The sequence below is a fragment of the Cyprinus carpio genome, chromosome B11, assembly GCF_018340385.1.
Source record: "Cyprinus carpio isolate SPL01 chromosome B11, ASM1834038v1, whole genome shotgun sequence".
Taxonomy (NCBI): Eukaryota; Metazoa; Chordata; class Actinopteri; order Cypriniformes; family Cyprinidae; genus Cyprinus; species Cyprinus carpio.
This window is the reverse complement of record NC_056607.1, coordinates 21,641,725-21,667,747: the sequence shown is the minus strand read 5'-3', so window position 1 is coordinate 21,667,747 and position 26,023 is coordinate 21,641,725. Positions and strand designations below refer to the sequence as shown.

Sequence of the window (26,023 nt, the reverse complement as noted above, 5' to 3'; positions counted from 1 at the left end):
AGAAAACAAAACTGTGACTTAATTAAGAGTTTGATTTAATGCACAGATATTTTACACTGTCATACTGCTGACTGAACTAATGAATCTACACCTCGTGTGTATTTCTTTGTGATGTGATTCATACAGTCGTGATGCTGTATGGCATTTCATAAAAAGAATTAATGCTAATGACCCTAGGGCATAATACACACATCACACAAACACACAGAATTGACATTTATCTATTCTTCTCTACTAGGACAAAACAAAACAAAACAAAACAAAATAAAATAAAATAAAATAAAATAAAATAAAATAAAATAAAATAAAATAAAATAAAATAAAATAAAAATGAATGATTGACTATTTACAGTATCAGGAAATATCCATCCACTTTTCGCCAGTCATATATACTAGCATCAAGATATCTGATCTGTTCGGCATGTCCAGAGGTGTTTACATCTGCTGATAAAAGTGTCAACACATACTGTATGTCAACACTGTCAGATACAAAAACATGTACTCACTTACATATATGTATTTTTTGTATAAATATTAATATAAATATTGATGAGTCTAGCATTCACTTCAATGAATGAATGAATGTTTCGAATTATTTTCCACTTCAGTGAATTTCCACCACAGTCAGATGGTGTCAAATCATATTTGCGCATCAGACAAGTATTAAATGCAAAAGCTATGTTCATTTTATAGAGCAGGAAAGAGTTTAATATTGCCTTATTTTGTAAATATTTAAAAACTTACATTTTCTAGTTTAATAGATTTTAAAATATAATGTATTCCTCTGATGCAGAGCTAAATTTTCAACATAATTACTCCAGTCTTCAGTGTCACATGATCCTTCAGAAGTCATTCTTATATCCTGTAATAATATTTCACATCACATAAATTCAGCCTTGGTGAACATAAGAGACATTTTTCAAAGCATTAAAAATTCTTAATCATTTCAAACTTTTAGGAGTGCTAATGCAACATATTTTCAGTGCTATATTTCTGTTATCAAGTCAAAATGGTGCTATTGTCAGAATCTAATGGCATGTAAAACGACATCAGAATCTAATGGCACATAAAATTGTGGGACATTTGGCTCCCATTGGATTTAGATTTAGCATGTTAACACACTGAAGCATCTCATGTTCTATGTGTTCTATAAATCATCTCTGTCTGTGGTGTATTTTTGGGCAGATGGGCAGAAGTAGTTGGATGTATGCGTGAGCTGAGAGGGGCAGGATGCTGTAGGGAGGCCAAGCAGCTGACACAAGCGCTCAATACAAACAGCCATCAATCTACATTCACTCTACTGTACATGTTAGCAATCACAGCAGACAGAAATCTGACTGACAGTGAAATAATGACACTATTCTTCAATCGTTGGCTGTGATAAATCAGTGTTGTTAATCAGCTGACCCAGAACCATTCATCACAAAGCCAATCTTTAGATATTGCAGTGTCTGTTTGAGAGATTCCCTACAGTTCAGAGACTGAGTCATTGTAGCTATCACAGATTCACAGCTTACATCAAGCAATTAACACACAAAGCCCACAGTTTGTCAGCCGACGTCCTACGGCGTCCTGCTCTTCATATTAGTCACCACTCCGGTTCCTGACTGTTTGTCCGATTCAAGGAAAAAAATGATTCCAGCTCAACTGGAGCATTAGAGGTCGATATGAGGACCTGTTTGTACTCTTCACAGAGGACTGATCGATGACACCTTGATTCTTGTTAATAGGACGATCCTGATGTCATCTCAGAGAAGATATGGGATGTCATGTTGTTTAACAATGAAAACTGAGCTGTGAGATCAAGTTGGTTTTCACGCTTTTGAAACGTTTTCACATCACACAGTGTGTTATGACTTCATTTATTGGCTCTCTTCTCTTAAATGGATCAACGTATACTTCAGCGAATGTGTATGCGTGTACAGCCTTTGAAAGTATCCACTTTAATTTGTAACATGAAAGCAAACTAGTGTGTTTATGATTATGCTAATAAATGAAAAGAATATGATACCGGTTTGCAATATCAAGCAACATACCAGACATTTCTGTACTTGTAAAATAAATGGAAATGAATGACACAGGAAGCTGATGGTGCATTTAAGTTAATTTTTGTGAGAGCAGAATAGCGATGCACCTTTTCTACATAAAATTCAGCAAGCTTTTTTACTCTACTTCTGAAACAGTTTTTTTTTTAAGAAATACAAGAAGATTCTGTTAATACATTTTTCAGCACGCACACAGAGAGAACGGACACCTGGCAAATCTTCACAAAATAGTTTGGTGTCGAATTCAGTTTTAAACACTGTTTCTCAGAAATCACTTTACTATACCTTTAATTGCCTCACGGAAGCACTCGTCCACGCTGCTGTGGTTGCCTTTTCTTGTAGTTTGTTGTTCCATCTCATCATCGGTGTCTTGTTCGACTGTGAAACTATTGGCCTTGGTGACAAACTAAGGCCCATTTGCACGGATTCTGCATAAAATACAAATTTGAGTGAGTAACTAGGCAGATGGTGAAATTGACTAATATTGACAGCTAGCAGCTGAAAATGGTACTACAGTCCAAATTCAAAATATCAGAGAAAGTTGTCTCAACTTTCTCCTGCCCCCATCTCCTCACGTGGGTTGCCAGATTGAGGACAAGCCTTACACTTTAAGTTGATGAGTTGATTTATCCACTGCAATCTCTGATCCAGGTTGTTTGCTGGCTTCTATGACTGTAAATTGTCAGTGGGCGAAATCACACAGAACAAAACAAAAACAGACATTCTGACACGGAATGCACTTTTCAAATAAGAATAACTGGCTATACAAGGGGGCTGTTTCATAAAACAAGTTTACCAAACAAGCCAGGCTTATTTCAGTTATTCTGACTTATTCTGAACCAAATCAACTGAAAATACTGTAAGTCAGACTAACTGAAATAAACCTGGCTTGTTTGGTAAACTTGTTTTATGAAACAGGCCCCTGCTGACCTTAGCATGTTTCCTAAATATTTGCAAACACATTCATGTATTTTAATGCATTAGTACAATCAAAAAAAAAAAAAAAAAAATTAATAAATAAATACACCTTGGGCTTTAGTTAAACATGATTTTGTGTCATACAGCTAGGTAGTTATATTTCTTTGTATTTTATACTTAATGCGGAACATAAGTGCTTTTTGTTTGTTTGTTTGTTTTGCAGTTCTCTTATGGATAATTAAAATTATCATCAAGATGGTTCTGAAGTAATCACACCGTGAGAGTTGAAGACATGGAAAATATGGTATGTGATTTTATCTTAATGCACTATTTAAAGTCTATAAATTATGACTATTTAAAGTCTAAAAATTCATTTAAAGTTTATAAAATATAAACAGTCTATAAGAAATGAATGAGTGTTATTTGTAGTAGATAAATGACATACATATCCTAGAACATCCTCGAACAGCTTTATTTTTGCACTTTAATCCAGTATTTTGCTTAGCTGACCCTCAGCTATTTTCTTCTACTCAGAGACGAAGGAACTCTCTTGTCTCCAACACACTGGAGCTTCAGCCCAAAACCAGCAGTGCCATTCGCCGCAGGTTCTCTGGGCCACTCCTGCTTCCACCTTTGGCCCGCAGACACCCCATCTTGGATGCCAAGAAGTTAAAAGACCTAGAAGCACTGTATAAATCGGCCCTGGCCTGTGCAGATGCCCAAAAAGAAACAGAGTGAGTCATCTTACACACCATAACGTTCTCTGCCAAGTAGCTTTAGTTGTACAAAATCCCAACTGATGTGGTCAAAGCTATTCTTCAATAGACCTCTGCTGATTGAAGCACATCCTTAGAAATCAAAGACGGACTGCTGCTGTCACGTGCCGAGTGGTTTACAAAATGAACACTGAGTGTGCAGTTACTGACACTGTGAGCAAAATGTGACTCGGTTCAATCATGATGCTTATTGTTTTTATATAAGCTGGCATAGTGTGCATCACAGTGTTGAATGTCACTGAAAAGGTACAACGATCTGATCTGACAGGGCATGAAGAGAGCTAGACACAGTATAGACAGATTTTTTTGGAGTGGAAGTGTTACTTCTGATACCCTTTCCTCATATGTATCTAATAAATTTTAATCACTTGCTAGTTCAAATGACCTGGGAAGCAAATGAAAGAAAGGTCATGGAGATTTGAGCAAAGGGTGGGAACAACTCCCGGGTGCTTCTACTCTATTTACTGTTCTGGTAAAAGGGCACAATGACTCGGAATGAGATCATATGAATACTAAGACAGAAATTCAATACATCCCATATGAACACACTAACGTGCTATATTTAACTTTTTAGTGAGCATAACATTTTTTATTTATTTATTTATTTATTTTGCTAAACGTGCATTGGTGCAACACCTTATAAAAGTTTTGTGCTGCCACAGCTTTTCTTATTAGCTCTGTTCCTGCTGAGGGAAAAAAACATGTCGTATCAGCTTATAAAATGGTCAAGCTTGTTTTCAGAACATAGCAGCTGGTTTGTTACTTGAAGGTGGTCTACCAGCTCTAACCAGATTTATCAAGGTTTGTCAGGTTTGTCACAGTCCCACCAGCTGGTAGTCAATTTTCTAAATCAGACTGAAGCAGTTAATGACCGGAAATGGCCAGCATGGTCCAGCTAAAAGCCATAAAACACCTACTAGGTTACAACATAAAATAAAAAGGCTACCATAAGAGACCCTAATAAATAAATGCAATCACATTATTAGTCTACTTAATTATATACTTTTTTTGTTATTGACCTAACACGTCCTACGGATGAGACGTTAAACCAAGAAAAGCTTTATATAAATGTAACAAATTGTTATCATGATTAAAAAGCAACCGTAAATGTTTTGTGTAGGTGATTTGTATTCTTTATAGAGTCTTATCTCTAAATATTTTATTTATATCCTGATCTACAATCTAATAAATTATTTATTTTTATTCAATTTTAATTTAATTCATTACTCATGATTAGCCTTTGGATTGAAAACAGTTCATTTTTATTCTTATTTGCATTCTATTCAGTGATTGTATTTATGTGTAAACATACAGTTACATTAGTAGCAGCCTACTAGTCTGTAGTAAATACTACTAGGCCTACTACTAATAATAATAATCATATTAATCATAATTTTTATTATTATTGTCAACTTGTATAATCTGTTCTAGCGATGCTTTTCAGGCACTTAAAGCATAGGTATGTAGTTTTTTGTATCTTTACAGCTTTAGAGCCCCCAACAGTTAAAGGTGCACTAAGCGATTTTTGAAAAACGCTTTTGACCACAGAGTCCCAAAACACACTTGTAGCCAATCAGCAGTGAGGTCTTGCAATGATAGAAAAAAGAGAGCGCTCAATTTGAGTGCACAGGATGGATATTAGCAGATTGACTAGATAGAAAGAGATGGCAGAAAAAAGAGGAAGATATCAGAGAAACAAAACATTAAAAAGAAGGGTTGCGATCAGGCAAGAGGTAGGACCCATGTAAAAATAGGAGCAGCTTTCCAGCGGTGGAGAGAACTCAAGGAGTGGGAAGGGCTTGAATTAGATGCTGAGGTTGCATTGTTTCTTCATGATAAGTGACTAACGTTGATTTTGCTTAATTTCACACAACGTATCCATGTTTGAATATGCTTGTGTGTCATCTTCATTTGTTTCTGTGATCATCTTTGCCATGGTTGCGTATGTACGTGTGGGGTGGAGACTTCAAAACAGAGCCGAGGTCCTGTTGGGGTATGGGTGTGTTTGCTTTGGTGCTTTCAAATATCAGCATAGTTTGGCAAAAATCACTTGGTGTACCTTTAAGTGAGTGGAATTCACTGTCGTAAATATCCCTGTCATAACTGAACCTTTGTAGGGAGTTTGATTGGCAGGCAATCTGACAAATCATAAAGCATAATCTGCCATTTTTGTCCAACAAACAAACCAGACAGTAGAGTAGATTAACGTTGATGGACTTGAACTTGAAAAACAGTGTCTATTGACGTCTTTCCGCGGTTGAAACAAGATACCTTCTGATGTTCACTCATGTTTATTTCATCCTATATCTAATGGGCTAAAGAGGAAAAGATCGGTTCAAGTGCCACTTGAACTCAGGCGCTACAGCGATCTGTCACACATTAAAGAGCCACAAAATGATATTTATTGTTTGAATTTCTTACAAAATGAAAAATTTTTAAATATGAGATTTTGTTTCATGCTTAAGTAACATGCTATGTGTTGACAGTTTTCTCTGTGCAGCGCGATGTATTTTTCACTGATGTGTAGTGTGAGGGCGTCATGGTTTGTCAAACATAGCAACAGTAACGAAGGGATTCGCTGCTGCCGTAAAGCAGTCCTGGCTTTTCGAGAAATTCCCTACCTTCTCCCTAAACCAACAGCTTCCATGAAGATAACCTTTCCATGAAACAAAAGTTAAAAGTGTTCAGAGAAGTTATCATAGTTTTAGGTACAATGACATAAATCATAAACTAAGTATGAAAAATGTCCCGAGATTTTTAACAAAAATTTAATTTGTGGGGTACCATGGGTGGGGTAAACTGCAATACCCATGTTGTACTGTACAAAGCAATTTGCTTTATATATTAACAGCAAAATCAGAGTATAGGCAGTATTAGCTTAAAATTAAAAAGAATATAATCAATAATTATGAGTTTGAGTATGAGTGGCGTTTTACCCCACAGATGATGTTTGGCAAAACAAATAATGTCATTATGAAAATATAATTGTATTTTTATTAAAAAAACATGTACTCCCTATCTACAGTTATCTACCTACTGTTGTCATATCACATATAACTTTGATGTTCTACAAAACAACTAGCTTTAAAACACTTTTTTTCTTACTGCTGAAAATTAGATAATTTACTGTGAAATTTATGACCAGTACATAACCAGTGTACGCTTCATAGTGAATACTTCTACAACACTCTAGCCAACGTAGTCCATAGTTCAAATAAAAAATGATCTTGGCTTTATCTTGTGGCTATTTTGGGAAAAACAGTGGGGGGACGGGGGCGTTTCCCCCCACTCTACCCTCCATCATAATGGTTCTGAAACTTATATTTCAAGGCAATATATATATATATATATATATATATATATATATATATATATATATATATATATATATATATATATATATATAAAACACAACTTATAGATGCTTTAAGCCTGTCTGTATCAGTGTTTGGGGGTGTGTAAAGCACCTGGTGATGTAATGCACACTGGGCGTCAATATATAGCAGCGCTCTGCTGGATCTTTATATCCGCCTCGCGCTCTCTCTCTCACTTCAGCCGGATTCAAGCAGCATACTGTATGTGGACGTTTCGCCTTTTTGTTTGCTGTGAGACGGCCATATGTCTCAGACAGTGCTTGAATTCACCCCGTCTCCGTCTGCTCCACCTGAACGATGCGGAGAGTGACTGAGCGAGTGTAACTTTGCTTCTGCAAACACGCCGGTTTTCTGTCTCTCGCCGTGTGTACTTGCGCTGTTTTGTGTTCAGCACCACTGAAGGCTGAACAGCTCTCCTGTCATTATTATACAGGAATTATACGCGTCCGCGAACTTCGACTATTAAATTCTCCAGACTTTGGAAAGCAGACACGGAGCTGAACTTGTGCAGTGATGGAGTGCTCGGCGCTGAGCAGGGAAGGCGCTGGTTTGGCCAAACCGCCCAAGCATCTCTGGAGGCAACCCCGAACCCACATCCGAATCAAGCAGCGGTACCACTCCGACACCGAGCGGTACCTGTGCTGTAACCGAGGCACGGAGAAGTGCCGCCCAGGTCTGAAAAAAACACGAATGTCCTGGCCGTCTTCTTTTAATAAACGGTAAATTGTATGAATCGCTTCTTTTGAAATGCAATAGAGTAGAACTTCCTCATGTGAAAAGACAACTTCCCCATGTGATAGTTGTTTGTATCTCAGTAACTGTGAGGTTTTCTGTGAAACGTCCAATTGTGCAAATGCTTGTTTTGAAAGAGTGGTTTGGTGTTTTGGTGTCAAACATCTAGTTCACAGCCTACTTAAATTGAATATTTTATGTGCGTTATGTCCTCTAAATTGAAATTCTTATATCATCGTATTTTGTAAAAGCTGTTTCAACAGTATAATGGAGGTATATTTCAATTTAATAATAAATAAGGTCAGTCTACCAGTTACCAGTTTAAAATGTCAGGTCGGGGCACAAATTGTCACAAACGTGTTGTATGGTATAATTTTATAAAAAATTATTAACTGAGCTTTTATGAACCAAAACTATATATATATATATATATATATATATATATATATATATATTTGTACAAAAATGTTTTATGATTGTTTTAAATTTAGCTACAAATCTATTAAACATATGCATTACACCTACAGACACAGCTGTGTTTTCTTTTCTTTTCTTTTTTTTTACTTTTTTTTCCAAGTCAAACCCCCCCCCATACAGTGTGACAACATGCCCCGGCAGAACGGTTAGTGTGTTTCTCATGAACTTTTTCATCAACAAAGTAACATTATGAATGTTCTAGAGTGTTTGTTTCTTTATAGACATTGATTTTATAAAATAAACCCACCCTGAGAAATATTTACTGGAGTATGAAAGCAGGATAATAGGCCCCGGTCTTCCCTAAAGAGCAAAGTGAAGTCAGCATGTTATATGCGTTCCTTTCACCTGTTATTATGTTTCCTTCAGTCGAATCTCAGACTCTTTCCTGCTCATTAAATATTGCTACAAAAAATAGCAGGACATTTCATTTAAACCCCTTTTGATTAAGCAACAGATTCATCAGTCACCCACACACTGCTTTCTTAAAATGAAAGCACAAGTTATGCACAACGTGGCAATGAGATGATGTATTAAAAATAGCTGACGGTAAGGCAGCGTATGGTCCATGAACGCTGATTGTTTTGCATTGAGTTTTGAACAGCACTGAATCACAGAGAGTCAGAAGTAGGTGTACTAAAGTGACTCATAGCTGTGTTTTTACTTGTTTATTGAAGCTTTTACTTTTTCTGAATATTAATACTATCAAGCTTTTAAGAGTTCTGCTGCATTCATTTTCTTTCACATTACACTTTCCTGACCGTGTGGATCTGCTTTTTTTGTACATCCCTTTGTCTTACCCAGAGACTCCGATTCTGCATATCCAGACTCCAGTATCAGCTTTTTTATGCTTGTGATAATTCTCTTATAAATGGAATTGTTTAGACTGAAGACTGATAATGCATCATGGTCTTTTAGGCTATTCCCTGGACACTAAAAAGCAATACCCAGGGGAGGTCCATTGAATTATCTTTAGACTTTGCATATACCCAGCGGTACTCTGGGTTAATGCACACACAGCCTTTGAAATGTGCAAGGGCTGTAGCTTCTGGGAATTTGAAGTGAACGAAACAGATTGACCCAAAATTGAAATTTGGTCTGATTTTGTTTTTGCTTAAAAACCATGTGAAAGAAAACATGCTTAGGTTAAACAGCATTGAGCAGAATATCTCAATAGAGATTGTTAAACTCCATCTTACCTGTGCGTGTTTTCAGCTCATCAGTGCTTATTTCTTAATGCAAAGAGAGTGTGTGCTCATGGTTGCCAGGTTGGGAAGAGGAAGTAAACCACTGGGACAAAAACTATGTAGATTTGAAAAAAAAAAAGCTTTGATTGTTGGATTTAAATCCGGCCATTAGCTTGTAGAGGCTTGTTATCAATGCAAGATAATGCAAATTCAAATGTTTTCAGGCTAAATAACCAGACGATTATGCTTTATAAATCAAGAGAAGCACAAATTGTGATCCAGATTAAAATATGATTCATTGTGCAGCCGTAGTTATCATCTTTGGAGTAAACAGGCCTTAATAGTCTTTAAATTTAGCTTTCTGTGGAATCTCTTGTTTGAGTAAGTTGAGTGGGCAAGGTTTATGTGAGTTTATCATTCTCCATCTGTTCTTCCATCATTAGTTATCAACATTCATTAGGTTAAAGGTTCTGTAAACACTTGTCAACACTTTTTTGGCAGGATTTATATCCATAATTCAAACAAAGATGAATAAAATGAAGCAAGCAAACAGCAATTACGGGACCAATTACACCTATATTTTAATGTAAGGATCAGTAGATAAATATGTGAAAATAGTTCAAAGGCTCTGAGTGAGTTAAATTAGACATCTAAAAATTAACCATACTGTTCTGCAAAATGAATGCATGAATAAGCATGACTTAAGACAAGTTATTCCAAAATGCTGATCTGTTTGCACTTTGGAGAATAGGAGGTGCATATGGTTGAAAAGTCATAGCCTAAAATGTACAAGGAAAGTGGTTTGAGTGATAAAATACATAACAGTAGTAGTAGAACATAGTTTTTTATTTTTATTTATTTATTTATTTATTTATTTTTTACTTCCTGATAAGAAACCCATTGTAGCATTAAGAGTTTAGAAAAGTTCACGCAAAAGTGAAAAGTATATTTGATATCCATGATTTTTTTCAAAACTAAAAGTACCCAATAAATCCACCTTTATGTAGAATAAAACAGCCTTTTAAGGGGCCCCAGTATAAACAATATCATATTGTATACAGTATGTGAGTGTTCACAATTGTAAACATTTTTCAAGCTATGTTTTTAAAAAGCTGCATATTATAGTGCATCTTTCAGAACAAGTAGTATTCAGGTTCCCCATGTGCTGAATGAAGTGGCTCCATTTTTACCAGCTGATGGATTTCCTGCACCTCTTGTATCAGAGGTATCACTTTCTGCAGCACAGATGTGCTGGATTATCTGGGGAAAGCACTGCTGTTCTCTAGACATCTTGGCAAACAGCAGTCATTTACACATTTAAAATGACATTATACTGGTGTCAGGGTGGCTATATTGCTGGCTTAAAATGAGTTGGAATTTAGAAATCACACACAGAATTACTAGAGGCAACAGTAATAATCAATTAAAGTGCAGTTTTTAAAGTGCAGATTTTGGAAGAGATATGTTATTGATTTAACTGTGGATTTGTCTGGATCTGGAATCCAAAAGCAAAGGCAAAGAACAGGCTTCTTTAGTTTCTCTAGTTGCCTGTCAAGCTCCATATTTTAATATCTTATCATCATAAAATGAATCCAGCTCCTGACTGCTGCACCCAGTAATCATTATTCTGTTATAATTGACTTATTATATTCCTTTTTCTTGGTGGCTTCATTTCTCTGTGACTGGGCATTTTTATCGCTAAAGGGCTGATGATACTGTAATTGCATTGTATGCAATTATATTAAGCCATACTTAATTTCTGTTCCACCAATATTCCTGTTAATGCTCATCACACTGATGGCTTATTAATGAAGCACTGCATGCAATATCCAAGTCTGCATTATGACATTTGGTAAGGAAATATAATCTCAATTCTGGTCAAAATATTAGACATCCATTTTGCGGTAAAGTCCTTTCCAATTTGTGGTCAGTGCATGCTGAGGTTGCCCTCAGGGGCACAGTGTGGAATATAGGTCAGAGCAGAAAAAATTATACCTCCTGTTCAGGATCAGTCCAGGACATGGTTCATCATGCCATCACGCACTGAATAACTCTATAAAGCCTGTTCTTCACCTTTTGACTTTAGTAGGAATATAGTAGATAAGACAAGCCTAACTGAGAGCTGTTTCTGGACAGAGAGGAACTGAATGTTTCCTTCCACGTCAAAAGAAGGCCACTTTGTTCCCTTAACTGAAGATTTTCAGTGGGATCCTATTTTTTTTATCATTTATAAAAGAACTTTCATTTCGGAGTGTAATCTTTACATACAGTGTTGGAATCACTGGAGATCACTGTCGTTTGCAACTTTTACTAGCTGTGCTTTTTCTGAATGCTTAATTTTCTCTGCTCTGTTCAGCTTGAAGTGTAACTGCAGATATGCACTTATCTGTCAGCGCCTGACCATCAGAAAGAGGATCATTATCTGTCTGGCTGCGAGGACCCATAAGAACCGACCTGACCATGTTCAGTGTGCTTTATTTCTGTCTTGCTGCAGAAAGTGAGAAGCTTTAGATTTCACAGTTTGCTGTGTGATATTTCTCAGACATCCCCCTGAGGATTTAATTTTTTTGTGGTACTTACTAGGACAAGCTTTTACTGTTGTTCATTCTTAGGGCTATAGAATTCTTATTATTATTATTATTATTATTATTTTTTTTTAACAAATCAATTTCAGCACAATCCACTCTCACCGACTCTCACCAACTATTTAATGGAATAACTTTTATGCTGATTATTGAAAAATAACAGGCTATGCATGTAGGCATAACACTCCCTTGTGTACATACTGTACTACCATTCCAAAGTTTGGGGGTCTTTTAATGTTTTTGAAAGTCTCTTATGCTTACCAAGGCTGCATTTATTTGATTTTAAATGAAGTAAGAACAGTAAAAATTTCTATTTGAATATATTTTAGAATGTAATTTATTCCTGTGATTTAAAATGTATTTTATGTCTGTGATGAAAATGTACTATTTATATATTAATATTTTGGTGGAAATGATTTAAAAGTTAGAGATAAGAAAAATATATATATACTTTTATTCAGCAAGGATGCATTAACCTGTTAACTGTCACCGTCCCGTATACGGGACACCTAAATTTACTTCACTATATGACAATTAAATCCTAATCTAATCATGATAAACTATATATCGTTGGAGAGGTCTAAGACTCCTAAATCTATATTTTACCAATGGTTTTTGTTAAAAATTATGTAGGAAAAGTAATAGTTTAATTTATGACAAGAGTGCACCCTCAAAAATCTACACCATAACAGGAGTTCTGACCTTTGTCAAAAAAGTCTTTTTCTTTGCCTTTTTCTCTGTCACACTTTAGAAATAGTCAGAAATTATCAACTGGAAACTTAAAATCTCAAAATTCATCCTTTGAAACCCATTTTTAAAATCAGACATTGCATTACCATGAAAATGGTAAATCAATATCATGTTACAAAATGTTTTCATTCATGAATTATTAAAAATGTAAATTTGGATCGTGCACTTTACAAGTCTATGTTTAAAAATGTGAGTGACAGCTTGGTCAAAAGTGATAGCAAAGACATTTATAATGTTTCAAATAAATTCTGGTCTTTTGAACTGTCTATTCAGCAAAGAATCCCTAAAATAATTGTCATTGTTTCCACAAAGATATAAATCACAAAACTGTTTTCAACATTAATAATAATAAGAACCATTATTAATAATCGATAATCAATAATAACTGAGCAGCAAATCAGCTTATAGAATGATTTCTGAAGGATCGTGTGACACTGAAGACTGGAGTAATGATGCTGAAAATTCAGCTTTGATCACAGAAATAAATTATAAACTTTTCATTTTTAATGTCTTTATATTTTGAAATATATTAAAACAAAAACAGTCACTTAAAATTGTAATACTTTAAACTCTCTCTCTCTCTCTCTCTCTTTATATATATATATATATATATATATATATATATATATATATATATATATATATATATATATATATATATATATATATATATATATGCCCACACTTTGGTGGATGGCTACTTCATAGGTGGCAAATGTACCTTGCAATCACACCACATCCAGTGCAGCCATGAAACTTTAAGCAGCAGAACTGGATCAGGATCATTTTCTTGCATCTCATAAATATTCTATATTGGTCTTCAGACAGCGCTTTCCACTTCTCCATGAGCTCATTTTATTTCTAGGAATCATGGAGGGGAAGGAACATTTAGATTTATTTGGAGTTATAAGCCATGTAAAATCACACACTGCATGTCATGCATCCAGCCTGATTTAAAATAACAGCCTGGTCTTAAACTGAATGAGTGATTTACATGAGTGGAATATGATTGCTGGATTTTGTCAAGAGGGCAGATAATGCCATTGGGTGAAATCCATAATACTCAAATACAAATTACAGTCATTTCAGTTGTTTCAAAGGGTGTTCTAATCGATAACAGATGCTTCCGCTGAGCGTTTGCCTGCCGGCTCTGGAACCCAAACACAGCTTTGGTCTCTGATCTCCCCCTCTGCCCACCACATGGTGCTTCATCTGTGAAATTAAACTCATTTCTCATTTGGGGGAGGTGGAGGGGTTAGAATGGGGAGCTGTTGCCAGACACCTCTCTCCACAGGCCACGAGGAAAATAATGGCCAACTCATGTCACGACTGAATCTCCAAGCAACGTCTGCTCGCTGAGGTTCACCTGAACCGACACCAGCGCAACCGAATCATCGTTATTAGATCATTAATACTGTCCGTATTATTTCCTTCCTCTCTTTGCAGACTCTCACTAGCAGTCTCTCTCCCATCGGTGTCCAGCTGTCTATGTCATTTTTCTCCCTGTGGATTTCTTCAAAGCTTTGATGTTCGTCTCTGCTCCATCTTTTCATAGCGTGTCTGGTGTCATACTGCATTCTAGACGTACATTACCAGTGAAAAGATTGGAAGAATTACAGATTTTTTATAATCTCTCATGCTTACCAAGGCTGCATTTATTTGTTCAAAAATACAGTAAAACCTATAATATTATTACACTTTAATAGAACTGTTGTGTATTTTAAAATATTTTGAAAAGTTTTTTTTTTTATTTCTGTGATGCAAAGCTACATTTTCAGCATCATTACTGCAGTCTTCAGTGTCACATGATCATTCAGAATCATTCTAATATGCTGATTTGCTGCTCAAGATTCAATGTTTAAAACAGTCATCATGCTCCTTAATAATACTGAAATAGTACTAAATACTAATACTTAATAATAAGGATTTTTTAACTAGGACACTTTAAATTTATCAAAAGTGACAATAAAGACATTTCTATCATGACAACACTCGGAAGATTTTAGTATGGTAATGGATTTGACAATGTTAATGTATTTGGTCTTGGCGAAATAGATCTGCTGCACTGCTGCTGCTTTTGTTTATTGCTGATGTTGTAAATTATGGCTGCTGCTGCTGCTGCAAGAAAGTACAGGAATTTGCTACTGCCAATGCATACAGAGATACAGTGTTGTGAGTATTTAAGACATACTGCTGCTGCACAAATAGCATATAAAATAACCCGTAGCAGCAAGCTCATTGGCTGCGTATGCAACATGAACCAGTCAGCTTGTGCCAAGTTGTTTAACACTGTGAATATCATCAGTTACATTAAAAACCCATCAGCCTGCGTCATCTAGAGTTTCATGAAACAACTAAGCATTTATAATGTTATAAAAACATTTCATTTTCAATAAATGCTGTTCTTTTGAACTTTCTGATCATCAATCAATCCTAAAAAATAAAATGCATCACGATTTCCACATAAATATGAAACATCAAAAACTGTTTGCGTCACTAATAATAATAAGAACCATCATTAATAACTGAACACCAGTAATAACTGATAACAGCTGAGAAGCAAATCAGCATATTACAGTAATGATTGGAGTAGTGATACTGAAAATGCAGTTTTGCATGACAGTAATAAATAAAATTTTAAAATACATTCAAAAAGAAAACAGTTCATTTAAATTTCAATATTTCACAATATTACTATTTTTGCTGTATTTTTGATCAAATAAATGCAGACTTGGTGAGCATAAGAGAATTTAAATGCATTAAAAAAATTCAAACTTTCATGTTTCTATTTTCAAGGTTGTCTCATAGTAATATTTTGGTTAATGAACTGTTATTTTTGATTTCGTCTCAAATTCTCTCCTTGAACGAGCGCTTGGCGCCACAGACCACATAATGCCATAATGCTCATTCTGAACGCAACGGTGATGTTTGCTAATGCAGCGTGTGCTCTTGAAGGTCTCGATGGTGTTGTGAGTGTAAGCACAGACTTTGTTTGCCTTAATAATGATTAATGCTCAGTCTTGGGTAAAAGTTGCTGTTGCCAGAGTTTGTGTTTGTTAAGTAAGCCATCATGCCAGATGCCAAACAGACACTTTATCAGTTATTTGTGGTGTTTGATAAGGCAAGCAGTGCCATTACTATTGTTCATGTTTAGGTTTAGTGATTTAAACTTCTTAAACAACTTTGGTGCATAACTTGGCTGATTGTCCTATAAATTTAAATGATACCAAAAATCAAGTGGTAAAAGAATGAATGAATGAATGAATGAATGAATGAATGAATGAATGAATGAATGAACGAACGAACATTGATTAGGGGCTCAAATTATGTCTCGGTCAATCTCACAAAACCTATCTATGTTCAAATCATATTTCACTAAAAACAATCATGCAAATAAACAAATAAAATATTAAATCTGAAAAATATAACATTTTATATATGACAATTATGTTTTAGTAATTTTATAATGTGCATTTTTATTAGTTTTTGCTTTTTAAAATATTGCTATGTGGCTTCCATTTTTTTCAGTTTTAGTCATTTTACTTCTTTAACTTAACATTTTTCAGTTAGTATTTTTTCTATTTTTCCCGTTTTTTTTTTTTTTTTTTTTTTTTTTTATTGATTTAAGACATGCTTTTTTGGGGCGTTAAATAATGGCACAAATACCAGTAATTTGTTAGTAAATCACATTGTGTGATTCATTTTAATACTTTACTCCCATAAATTTTGCATCTGAAAGGGAAACTCCTACAAATACATATTCAGCCTTTTCAGGGCTAATTCTTTACTGAGCGTCTTTAGTAAAACCTGACAGTACTATTTAAATACCAAAAGACTGTTTGCGCTGGCGCAAGCTGTTAGTAAATCTGGCCACAAGTGTACAGAAAATGCCCTGCGGGACAGATTTATGACTGACTTTGGTCCTTCGGGCCACATACAGAACTCAATTAATCAGCCTCCAACATGTGAAACATAATTGCCATATGGTCTGAAGAGTGTGTTTTGCTACTAGAATCATCAAAATTATATTTCTACAGAAACACATTTATATGCCCAGATATATATAGAATGTGCATACAGAAGCCGATCTGTCAAAACATATGAACATGCAATTATACAACTGTATGTAAATATGATTAGTGACAACTGATTTTCCCTATTTACAGTACTCAGTGATTGATCAGAAACCGGTTTCTGGATCACTCATAATAGCAGATGAATCCGCAGTCATTGCATTAGCAGCTCAGATCAAATACATTTCCAAAAATTTAAAATTACAAAAATTATAACTGTAATCAATTTTAATTAGTTCTTTTTAAGGAAATAAACATAGCAGTAATCTATAAAACAGAAAATAAAACCAGATTTATGTGTTTCTCAGTATCCACAGCCGTCTGCTCCCAGAGACGTCAGGAGAGAGAGACAGGTTTTAGGTTAACAATACAGAGAGACAGGTTTTTATCTTTTTCTTTCCTGTCCCAATTATAGAATACGGTCATGTTGTCTGTCTAATGAGTGCACTTTCTATGTATCAGTCCAATGTGCCATATGCTGTGTGGATCTCAGACATGGTGATTTCCGACAGCGTTCTTCTCATTTACACACACATATGGCTCTCATCTTTTTGAACAGAGCTCAGGTGTGCACGTAATGCTAAACCTGCTGTGAAGGTGATTATTTTCCAAATCAATGCCATCAAGAATTGGTACTCATCCTACCTGTCAAAGTCCTGAAAGTCCTGTCACCTAAAAATTACAACTGAAAAATTTTAATTATTTACTCACTGTCATGTTATTTCAAACGTGTATGCTATTTTTCTTTAGAAAATAAAAGGAGAAGTTCTGTTCAGCACAATTCTATGCAGCTATTTTCCATTCAAAGACAGTTTTATAATTTATTATATAAAAAAACTATGTTCTAAAACCATATTATACTGTAACTTTTATGATGGATAGACATTAAAGGGATAGTTCACCCAAAAATGAAAATTTGTTTATCTGCTTACCCCCAGGGCATCCAACATGTAAGTGACTTTGTTTCTTCAGTAGAACACAGAGATTTTTAACTCACACCATTGCAGTTTGTCAGTTGTATAATGTAACTGGATGAGAATCACGGCTTTGAGAGTCATAAAACATACACAAACAAAACCAAACTAAACCCTGCGGCTTTTGACGATACATTGATGTTTAAAGACACAAAACAACCTGTCTGTGCAAAAACTGAACAGAATTTATTTTGTTTTTTACCTCTGATTTTCACCGCAGTGTCTGAACTGTCCTGAGTGTGTACACGTCTTCTTCTTCAGCCTCCGCATGAGGCATTTTCTTCTTGCTTGCTTTACGACGGATCGCAGTCTTAAAAGTGCATTACCGCCACCAATCTCTCAAGTGGACCATTGACACTCAACAATCTCAATTAGGAGTGTCAATGGTACATTTGAGAGATAGGTGGCGGTAATGCGTGTAATTAATCCATATCAAGTAAAAATGTCCAGCGCTTACCATCGTTATGGACATAAATTCTATCGTAATCTCGATAGGATATTGTTTATCGCCCAACCCTATGTCACACTAAATTAAAATTATAGTAAAGACATTTACAATGTTACTAATGACTTTTTTTATCACATTTCAGACATCATTAATTCATTCATGTTTACTAGCCAGTGTATTTTGTCCATTCTGCCCTCTGCTTTGAAAGGCCAAGAGTATCCCAGAGTCTCCTCTTTGCTGAGCCCAATGAGACTGCCATTTCTCAAACTAGAGACTCTGATGTACTTTTGTCCTTTTATTGTTGTGCATCTGAGCTGACCACCTCTCTCTCTTTCATGGTTAGATCCAGTTTGCTTTCTTCTTCAAGACAGTAGTGCACTGAATAGGCTTCATCTCTCAGAAGAAGAACAGAACAATGATTTTCTCCAGATATGTGTTTCTGATTGCCTGAGAAGAATTTACTCAATTACTCAATACTTCATTCACTGAAGAAATAGTATATATTCATGCCTTCAAACTCAATACCTGCAAATTGTTTTGGAAAATCGTGATTTTAAAATAAAACTAGGCCTACATGTTTATTAGGTAGCAGTGTTGTATTGAAACAACACTAATGTTTATTGTAACATTCTATATTGTAAATTAGTGTAAAAAATATATGATTTGAACAACTCAAATAATAAAATTTTTGACTAAATTAAATCCGGTAACACTTAAGCCTAGGGACCAAGTCTTGCTATTAATCAGTTGCTTATTAGCATGCATACTGGCTGTTTAATAGTACTTAATAAGAACATTGTAATTGAGGGAGTCGTGACAATGAAGTGGGGATCCAATTGCAGGCTTTATTTAAAAGAGCGTGGTCAAAACAGGCACAGTCGAAAACACCAGCAAACAACAATGGCAGAGTCAAGGCAAAAGAGTAATCCACAAAGGCAGGCAGCAAACAATCAAAAAACTAGGAAACGGTCCAAGGATCAAAACATCTAGAAAGGCAAAACTAGGAACACTGAAACTAGGAAACACAGAAGGCTAAACATTCAATCACCAGCGAAGACAGAATGTGTGTGCTATTCTTATAGTCCTACTAATATGAGGCAGCAAAATCCCGGGCAAAGGATTATGGGAAATGGAGTCCTGAGTGAATGGCAAGGAACAGGATGGAGTGCCCACTAGAGGAGCTCATGGGCACTTCAGCTGGTGATCGTGACGCACATATTAATGCCTTATTCTGCGTGACTGTATTTTAGATCCCTTAATCCTATACCTCATACCTACTAACTATTAATGAGCAACAAATTAGGAGCTTGAGGCAAAAGTCATTGTTAATAGCACGGTTGGGGAGTAACTAGTTATATGTAATGGAATTACATAAATTAATTACAAAATAAATGTAACTGTAAATAAATGTATCTGTTACAGTTGCTGAGAAGAACTGTATAATTAAATTACAGTTATGAAAATGTTAATGATTACAAAGGGGGTTACATCTGAATAGGACACTTGCTTAACTGTTTTACTTCCTATTTGGGTTTGTGTAAATGCTTTTTTTTAATATTAACAGTTTTTTTCCAAAGCATTGCTAGATGCCAGTGTTTTCTGTCATAGCTATGCAAAGTTTTGATTTTACAAAAAGCATCATAGCTATTGAACGGTTTCTTGGACAGTTTCTCTGTATTTAACCTCTGAGTTAAATCAGTGTTAATCAGTTAAATTGAGTTGGGTACTACTGTAAGGTTAACCCTGCCTGCTTTAAATGTTTCAAAATGATTAACAGTTGAAAATGTTTGTTAGAAATCAAGAAAAGTAATCAAAAATTAATCAAATGTAATCAGTTACATTACTTTAATAAAGTAATTGTAATAGTTACATTACTTATTACATTTTAAAAAGGGTAACTCGTAATCTGTAACTTATTACATTTCCAAAGTAACCTTCCCAACACTGGTTAATGGTTAATAACTGTAATAGCGAGAATTGGTTCCCAAACTAAAGTGTGACTGATAATCCTTACATTTTAGCCAAATAAATGATTATGTATGCTATATTTGCTATGCCATGCCATGCCATTCAAAACAACAAAGCCTCCTTTATCTGTGCTCTGTCACAAATTTGGCAAACACTTCTATTTTTGCATAACTTACCCTATAATAGAGGTCTACACAGAGGACCCGAGACCCGAGGACCTGAGACCCAACCGGGATCCATATGGGTTTGGGCTATATTTTAAATGGTCAGCTGGGTCAGGTCCCAATCTATTACTTCGGGTCCCGGGTCTGTTTAACATTGTGTGTAATACCCGAGTCGATCAGACTCAGAGAACACCCGGCCGTTATCAGAGTCAGTCAGCGCTGTGCGTGTGTTGTTTTGTAACTTTCAACTTGTAAAATTAGGATGAGAAAAGTGTGAGTCGGTAATTTGAAATAAGGTGGGGAAAAGAACATGCATGCAATGACTTTACCTTTGACAATTGGCTTTTTTATTTAAAAGGCGGGACCTATGCCGCCGTACCGCGCTTTGCAGTTTTTCCAATTTTTATAATAATATTATAAATGAACCGCCTTGTTGTTATATCTAAAATTTTTGCTCAGACTCAGCTCAGAGAGCACAGAGATGATAGCAAATAAGTAAAGCTAATGTCAGCAGCCATGGCACTGGATGAGCAATCGTTATTAGACTCCAAATGGGCAAACAGTCAAAATTATTATGCAAGTTGACTCGAGATACAAAAAATGCAAAACTGCAAAGTCACATTTGTCATCCGTCACCGTGACAGCAACTGGACTTTTGAAGCTAATGAGTGGATTAAGCATTTCAGCTGGCAAGAGAAGAATAACATGGATGGAACTTTCTTGGCAAATTACAGTCAGGTACAAGTGAGAATGCTTCTTACATTAGGTAAGACAAAAAGTTTATTTTTTGCAACTTGTTTATCAACTTTTTAATAGCAATTTGCTGTGGAATATGTGCCGATCAGTCCAGTTGGGTCTGTGTCTTCCCGGCTGGGTTTGGGTCCAGCTTTCAAATAACTGACAGTCCGCGCTGGTACCAGGTAGTACATTTTTGACATTTCTCAGTTCTGCATGGGCCGGTGTCCAACTTTCAAAATAATAGACGGGTCCGGGTCAGTTCAGTGCAACATTTATAGGTCTCTTCAGGTTCGGTACAAATTTTACCCTATAATCAGTCTCTCTGCTGTCATTATTGTCCCATATCACAAGAGGGCAGTGTTTTTAAATATCATTTCACATACACTGGCTCTAGGGGGTAAATGGATGGAGCACAATTTCGATTTAATTATTACCAGTCTTCCCTCTTTTAATCTGGTTCTGTGTTATTTTCTTCATTAGAGTTTGGCAGATAAGTTTTTGGCCAGAAACGATTAATAGTAAGTATGTGATGTAATAACGGTAATGCAAGTTGTCACATGACACACATAAACAAGGCCTACACCGGTGCTGGAGATGTGGCTTTTCTTCTCATATCTGGCTACTAATTGAAATGCTGTTGAAAGCTTTTACAGCATTTGCTTGGTTAGGGTCACCATGTCATCAGAACCACACTGGGCCAAAATCCAGATTTATCTGAAGGGGGATGGGAAAAACACAGTGTCTCACGACGATAGCAGATGGCTTGACGGTACAAAACAAATGGTACAGCCGGAGTTCTCCATGACAGAAGCAATGTACACCTGTTCCTCAAAGCACAAATCATCAGCTACTCTTTCCCAACTGAAAATACAGCAGAGTGAGAAAAGTATAAATATCTACACATAAATGTTTACAGGTCTCTTTAGCAGAGGTGAGGCAAGTATGTCTGTGCATGTTTATGTTAGACTGTCTGAATCGAATGCTGGGCAAAACGAGTTTCTCTGGTGATGGCCTTGAACAGAACATTTTCAGGTGCGGTATGATGGGAAAAGTCCTTTGTTTCGTCCTGCCAAGGACTCAGGAGGCTTGTCTGTGACCTAAAGCAGGATTGCAAACTAGAATTTTACATTTTCTGAACCATACGTCACTGCCACAATGCCGAGGTGTTGTGGGTGGTTTCTAGGGGCGTGGCAATGTGGCTGTTAAGTTTTTGCTTAAAAAAGACTGCCCTCAGAGTTTATAGATTTGGCGCTGGCCCTTCAGTTTTAAGGTACATATATTGGGCATGAAATAGGTCCATATATGTATGCAAAGAAAAGGGTGATACAACTTATTATTGGGGGTAAGGCATTACAAGTAACACGATTAACATAAACAGATTACTTTTTCTAACTAAGTAACTAGTAAAGTAATTGTTTTACTTTTACAGTTGCAAGAAAATACAGTTGCAAGACACCTCTCCTGCCCCCATGTTCAGAGAAAGTGGGAGTGAGGTGCAGGGGCACTTACTTCAGCCGGAGGCTTATTCATTTCACTTTTGATATGAAATTCGTTCCTTTTGATATGAAATTCGTTCAAATTTGATATGAAATTAGTTCCTGTGGCTCAGTGGTAGAGCATTGCGTTAGCAGTGCAAAAGGTTGTGGGTTCAATTCCCAGGGAACACACATACTGGTAAAATAAATAAAAAATATAGCCTGAATGCACTGTAAGTTGCTTTGGATAAAAGCGTCTGCTAAATGCATAAATGTAAATTAAATTCAGTTGCCAAAAAGAAAGTCCAGCCCAGGTGACAAAAAGTAACACAATGCATTACTTTCCAATAAAAATTAAAGCAATTAGTTACTTTTTCATGAAGTAATGAAATATTGTAATGCATTACTTTTAAAAGTAACTGTTCCCAACACTGCCTCTTATTTGATATTCTATTCAATGTCAGTATTTTCAAAGGTCAGTATCAGCAATACTGACACCTCTAAACTGAAATGTTTGATTATTTCCAATATTAAAATGGGTAATTTGATACCCACTTAAAGGGATAGTTCCTTAAAATAAAACAAAGATTACTGGAGTACTTTTTACAAGAACATGCTATTTCAGTGTTTCTACTTCAAAAGTTCATGTTTAATTCTTTGTAATTGTTTGTGAAATTTACAAGCAATTTCCTAGTGAAAATTGCTTCATATAATTTGTTTTAGTGTAGTTAAAATATATATTTCCTGTGACTGGCTCTCCTATAATGCACTGCAGTGTAAACAATCACAGGACATACCGTTAATCACTTACTTATCCATCATATTATGATCATTATAAAAGCATTAAAAGTATAAATGCTTATCAATGTTATCATATCTTTATTATATGATATGCTTATTAAACATTTTTTAAACAAAATTTAATAAACTATTATATATATTTATCATAGATTATTATAGATATTTTGCCATCTAGTGAAAAAGTTATTGTGTAAAATGTAAAACAATTATTTTAAAATTGTCCAGTTTTAACATTGCTTTATTGCAAATTATTAGATTCTTTTTGTTTACATATTGTTAAAATATGGTTACTGTAGTGATAACCATGGTAATTTAGTGGTAAGTGCTACAAATACTATAGTAGAACTACAGTCACTGTAATAAAACCATGATTTATTTTCATAAATGACTGCCAGTGACAAGCTGTTGCATCCAAGTGCAAGCTTTATGAAGTGTATGACTTATATTAACAACGATTACAGAACAGAACATAATAAATTTGAACTTTTAACCTTCAATTTTAAAACATTAAGGAAGGAAAGGAAAGGACATGGCGTGTGGCCAAGGAATTTGTGCTCTGTATTTAACCCATCCAAGTCCACACATACAGCAGTGAGTAGTGAACAAACACATACACACACACACACACACCATAAACACAGCATGTGGGGGAAAATTAAATTTTTGTTTGTTTATGGTGAAAAAAAGTCTCGGGTTATGCATGTAACCATGGTTCTCCGAGAGGAAGCGAGACGCTGCCCTAGGGGGCACATTGGGGAATGCCGCCAGCATCACCGGTGTCAGAAGCACGTGTGAAACAACGCCAATCCTATTGGTCCACATGGCCCATGACGTAAAAACAGTCAGGCCGAAGGCATGGCGAAGGGGAGCAGCGTCTCATTCCCTCTTGGAGAACCATGGTTACATGAGAAACCCAAGATGTTCCCCTTCTAGGGAACTCCATGCTGTGCCCCCTAGGGCTATGAATGGAATCCAACCATTCCATGCCGAAGCATGTGCCTGTCCACCTGGTGGGAAAACACCAAGAATGCAACAGACATACGCCAAACCATTCCTCAGAAAGCGGCCAGGCCACTGACACCACGGGCTGCTCAAATAACCTGGCAGAAATGGGGAGACCCGATTAGATCAAGGGGAACACCCCACCCAAGTTAAGAGCAAGTTAAGAGCACAGCTATCCTCAGATAGCTATGCTTTGTGAGCAATACTAGCCTGGATACACAAGACCACTGAAGAGGCTAAACTAGAAAGCCTCTACACTGTAAAAATACATAAATAAAAATGTAAAGTAGTAAACAAAACAAAGATTATTTTACAAGTTAGTTTTACAAGAACATATCATTTTAGTTTTTCTACTTCAAAATTTCACATTTAATTCAATGTGTTATTTCCCATTTCTTTGTACATATTCGTTAAATTTACTATCAATATCTAAGTGAAAATTGTTTAACTAACTGATTTAAATGGCTGATGCTATTTTGTCTAAATTAAAAAGATTTAAAATGCATGATTTGCTAAAGTTTACAATAAACAATGTTAACTGAGTAACAATTGTCACCTTTAGCAAATAGTGCAGTTATAATTATTTGAATTTATTATATTATTTTTTGTATTATATTTTTTTTAAATTATTATTTATATTAACTTCAAATAAGCATTAGATGAGCGTGTACAATTGAATATTCTGTATTGGCAGCTATATATCCAAAATCAATCAATATCAGTGAATAATAATAATAAAACACTCTAAACAAAAATGCTAAAATCATTCAATAACTTATAGTAATCCAGAGTTTCCTGAAACTTTCTCATTCAGTGCTAACTATCATATTTAGCATCTTAACATCTTCTAACATCTTTAATTAACACTTTACTCACCAGAGACTCAGCCGTCTCTGTTGCAGGTATGATATTTTTGTATGCTGATTGTTTGTTTTGATATGCCTCATCCACCTCTGCAGATCATGCGGAGTCCTCCAGACTAAAGAGTTGACTGTTTTCTGTGGGTTAACCAGGGTTTAAATGATAAAATGCCAGAAGAGAAGTTTTGAAGAGAGCAGCTGCACGGAGGCTTTGAAAGGAGGCTTTTGTTGGTTTCAGGTTTAGATCTTCTCTGCCCCCAGGTGCTGTGTCTCGCACCCTATTACTCCTGGCCAGAGCGCTTCTCTGAGGCTCTTTTTTTTTTTTTTTGAAAGACAACATACCAATCTCGTTCTTCTAGCATTTATTTGTTCTGTTTCATTCTTTGTGTTTTTCTTTTACTGGGATCCATATGTGAGACATCCACTGAAAAAGAATTCTGATTATTTCATTAAGCAAATCATGCATGGAAAGAGTCACACACAGTAAAACAACTGTTAGAGTGAGTGAGCTGCGCAAATGTTAGTGACTCTGACTTTCATGTAAACATTTCCGTTGCCCCAGTCCGCTGAAACAGAGTGCACAAATTCTTTCTGGATTCTGACGTCAAGCTATTTTCCACTTAAAGGTCATAACCAGCTGAAGAAAATTTACTTTCAAATTGTGAATGGTGGTTAAAAG

The 26,023-nt window shown here is 35.6% G+C and overlaps 1 protein-coding gene across 2 annotated transcripts in view; it reads left to right on the top strand.

Annotated features, from left to right (window-relative positions):
• The window catches only part of LOC109070621 (cAMP-specific 3',5'-cyclic phosphodiesterase 4D-like), a 73,290-nt gene that overhangs the window by 6,459 nt on the left and 40,808 nt on the right, over nucleotides 1-26,023 (top strand). Inside the window, exons 2-3 of one of the 2 annotated variants that reach the window (XM_042734574.1) lie at nucleotides 3,187-3,267; nucleotides 3,498-3,697. In XM_042734574.1, the coding sequence (XP_042590508.1) occupies nucleotides 3,256-3,267; nucleotides 3,498-3,697 (212 nt within the window). In that variant the 5' untranslated portion in view covers nucleotides 3,187-3,255. Of the gene's footprint in view, nucleotides 1-3,186; nucleotides 3,268-3,497; nucleotides 3,698-7,246; nucleotides 7,833-26,023 lie in introns of those variants that run through there. The other variant, XM_042734575.1, reaches the window with a different exon arrangement.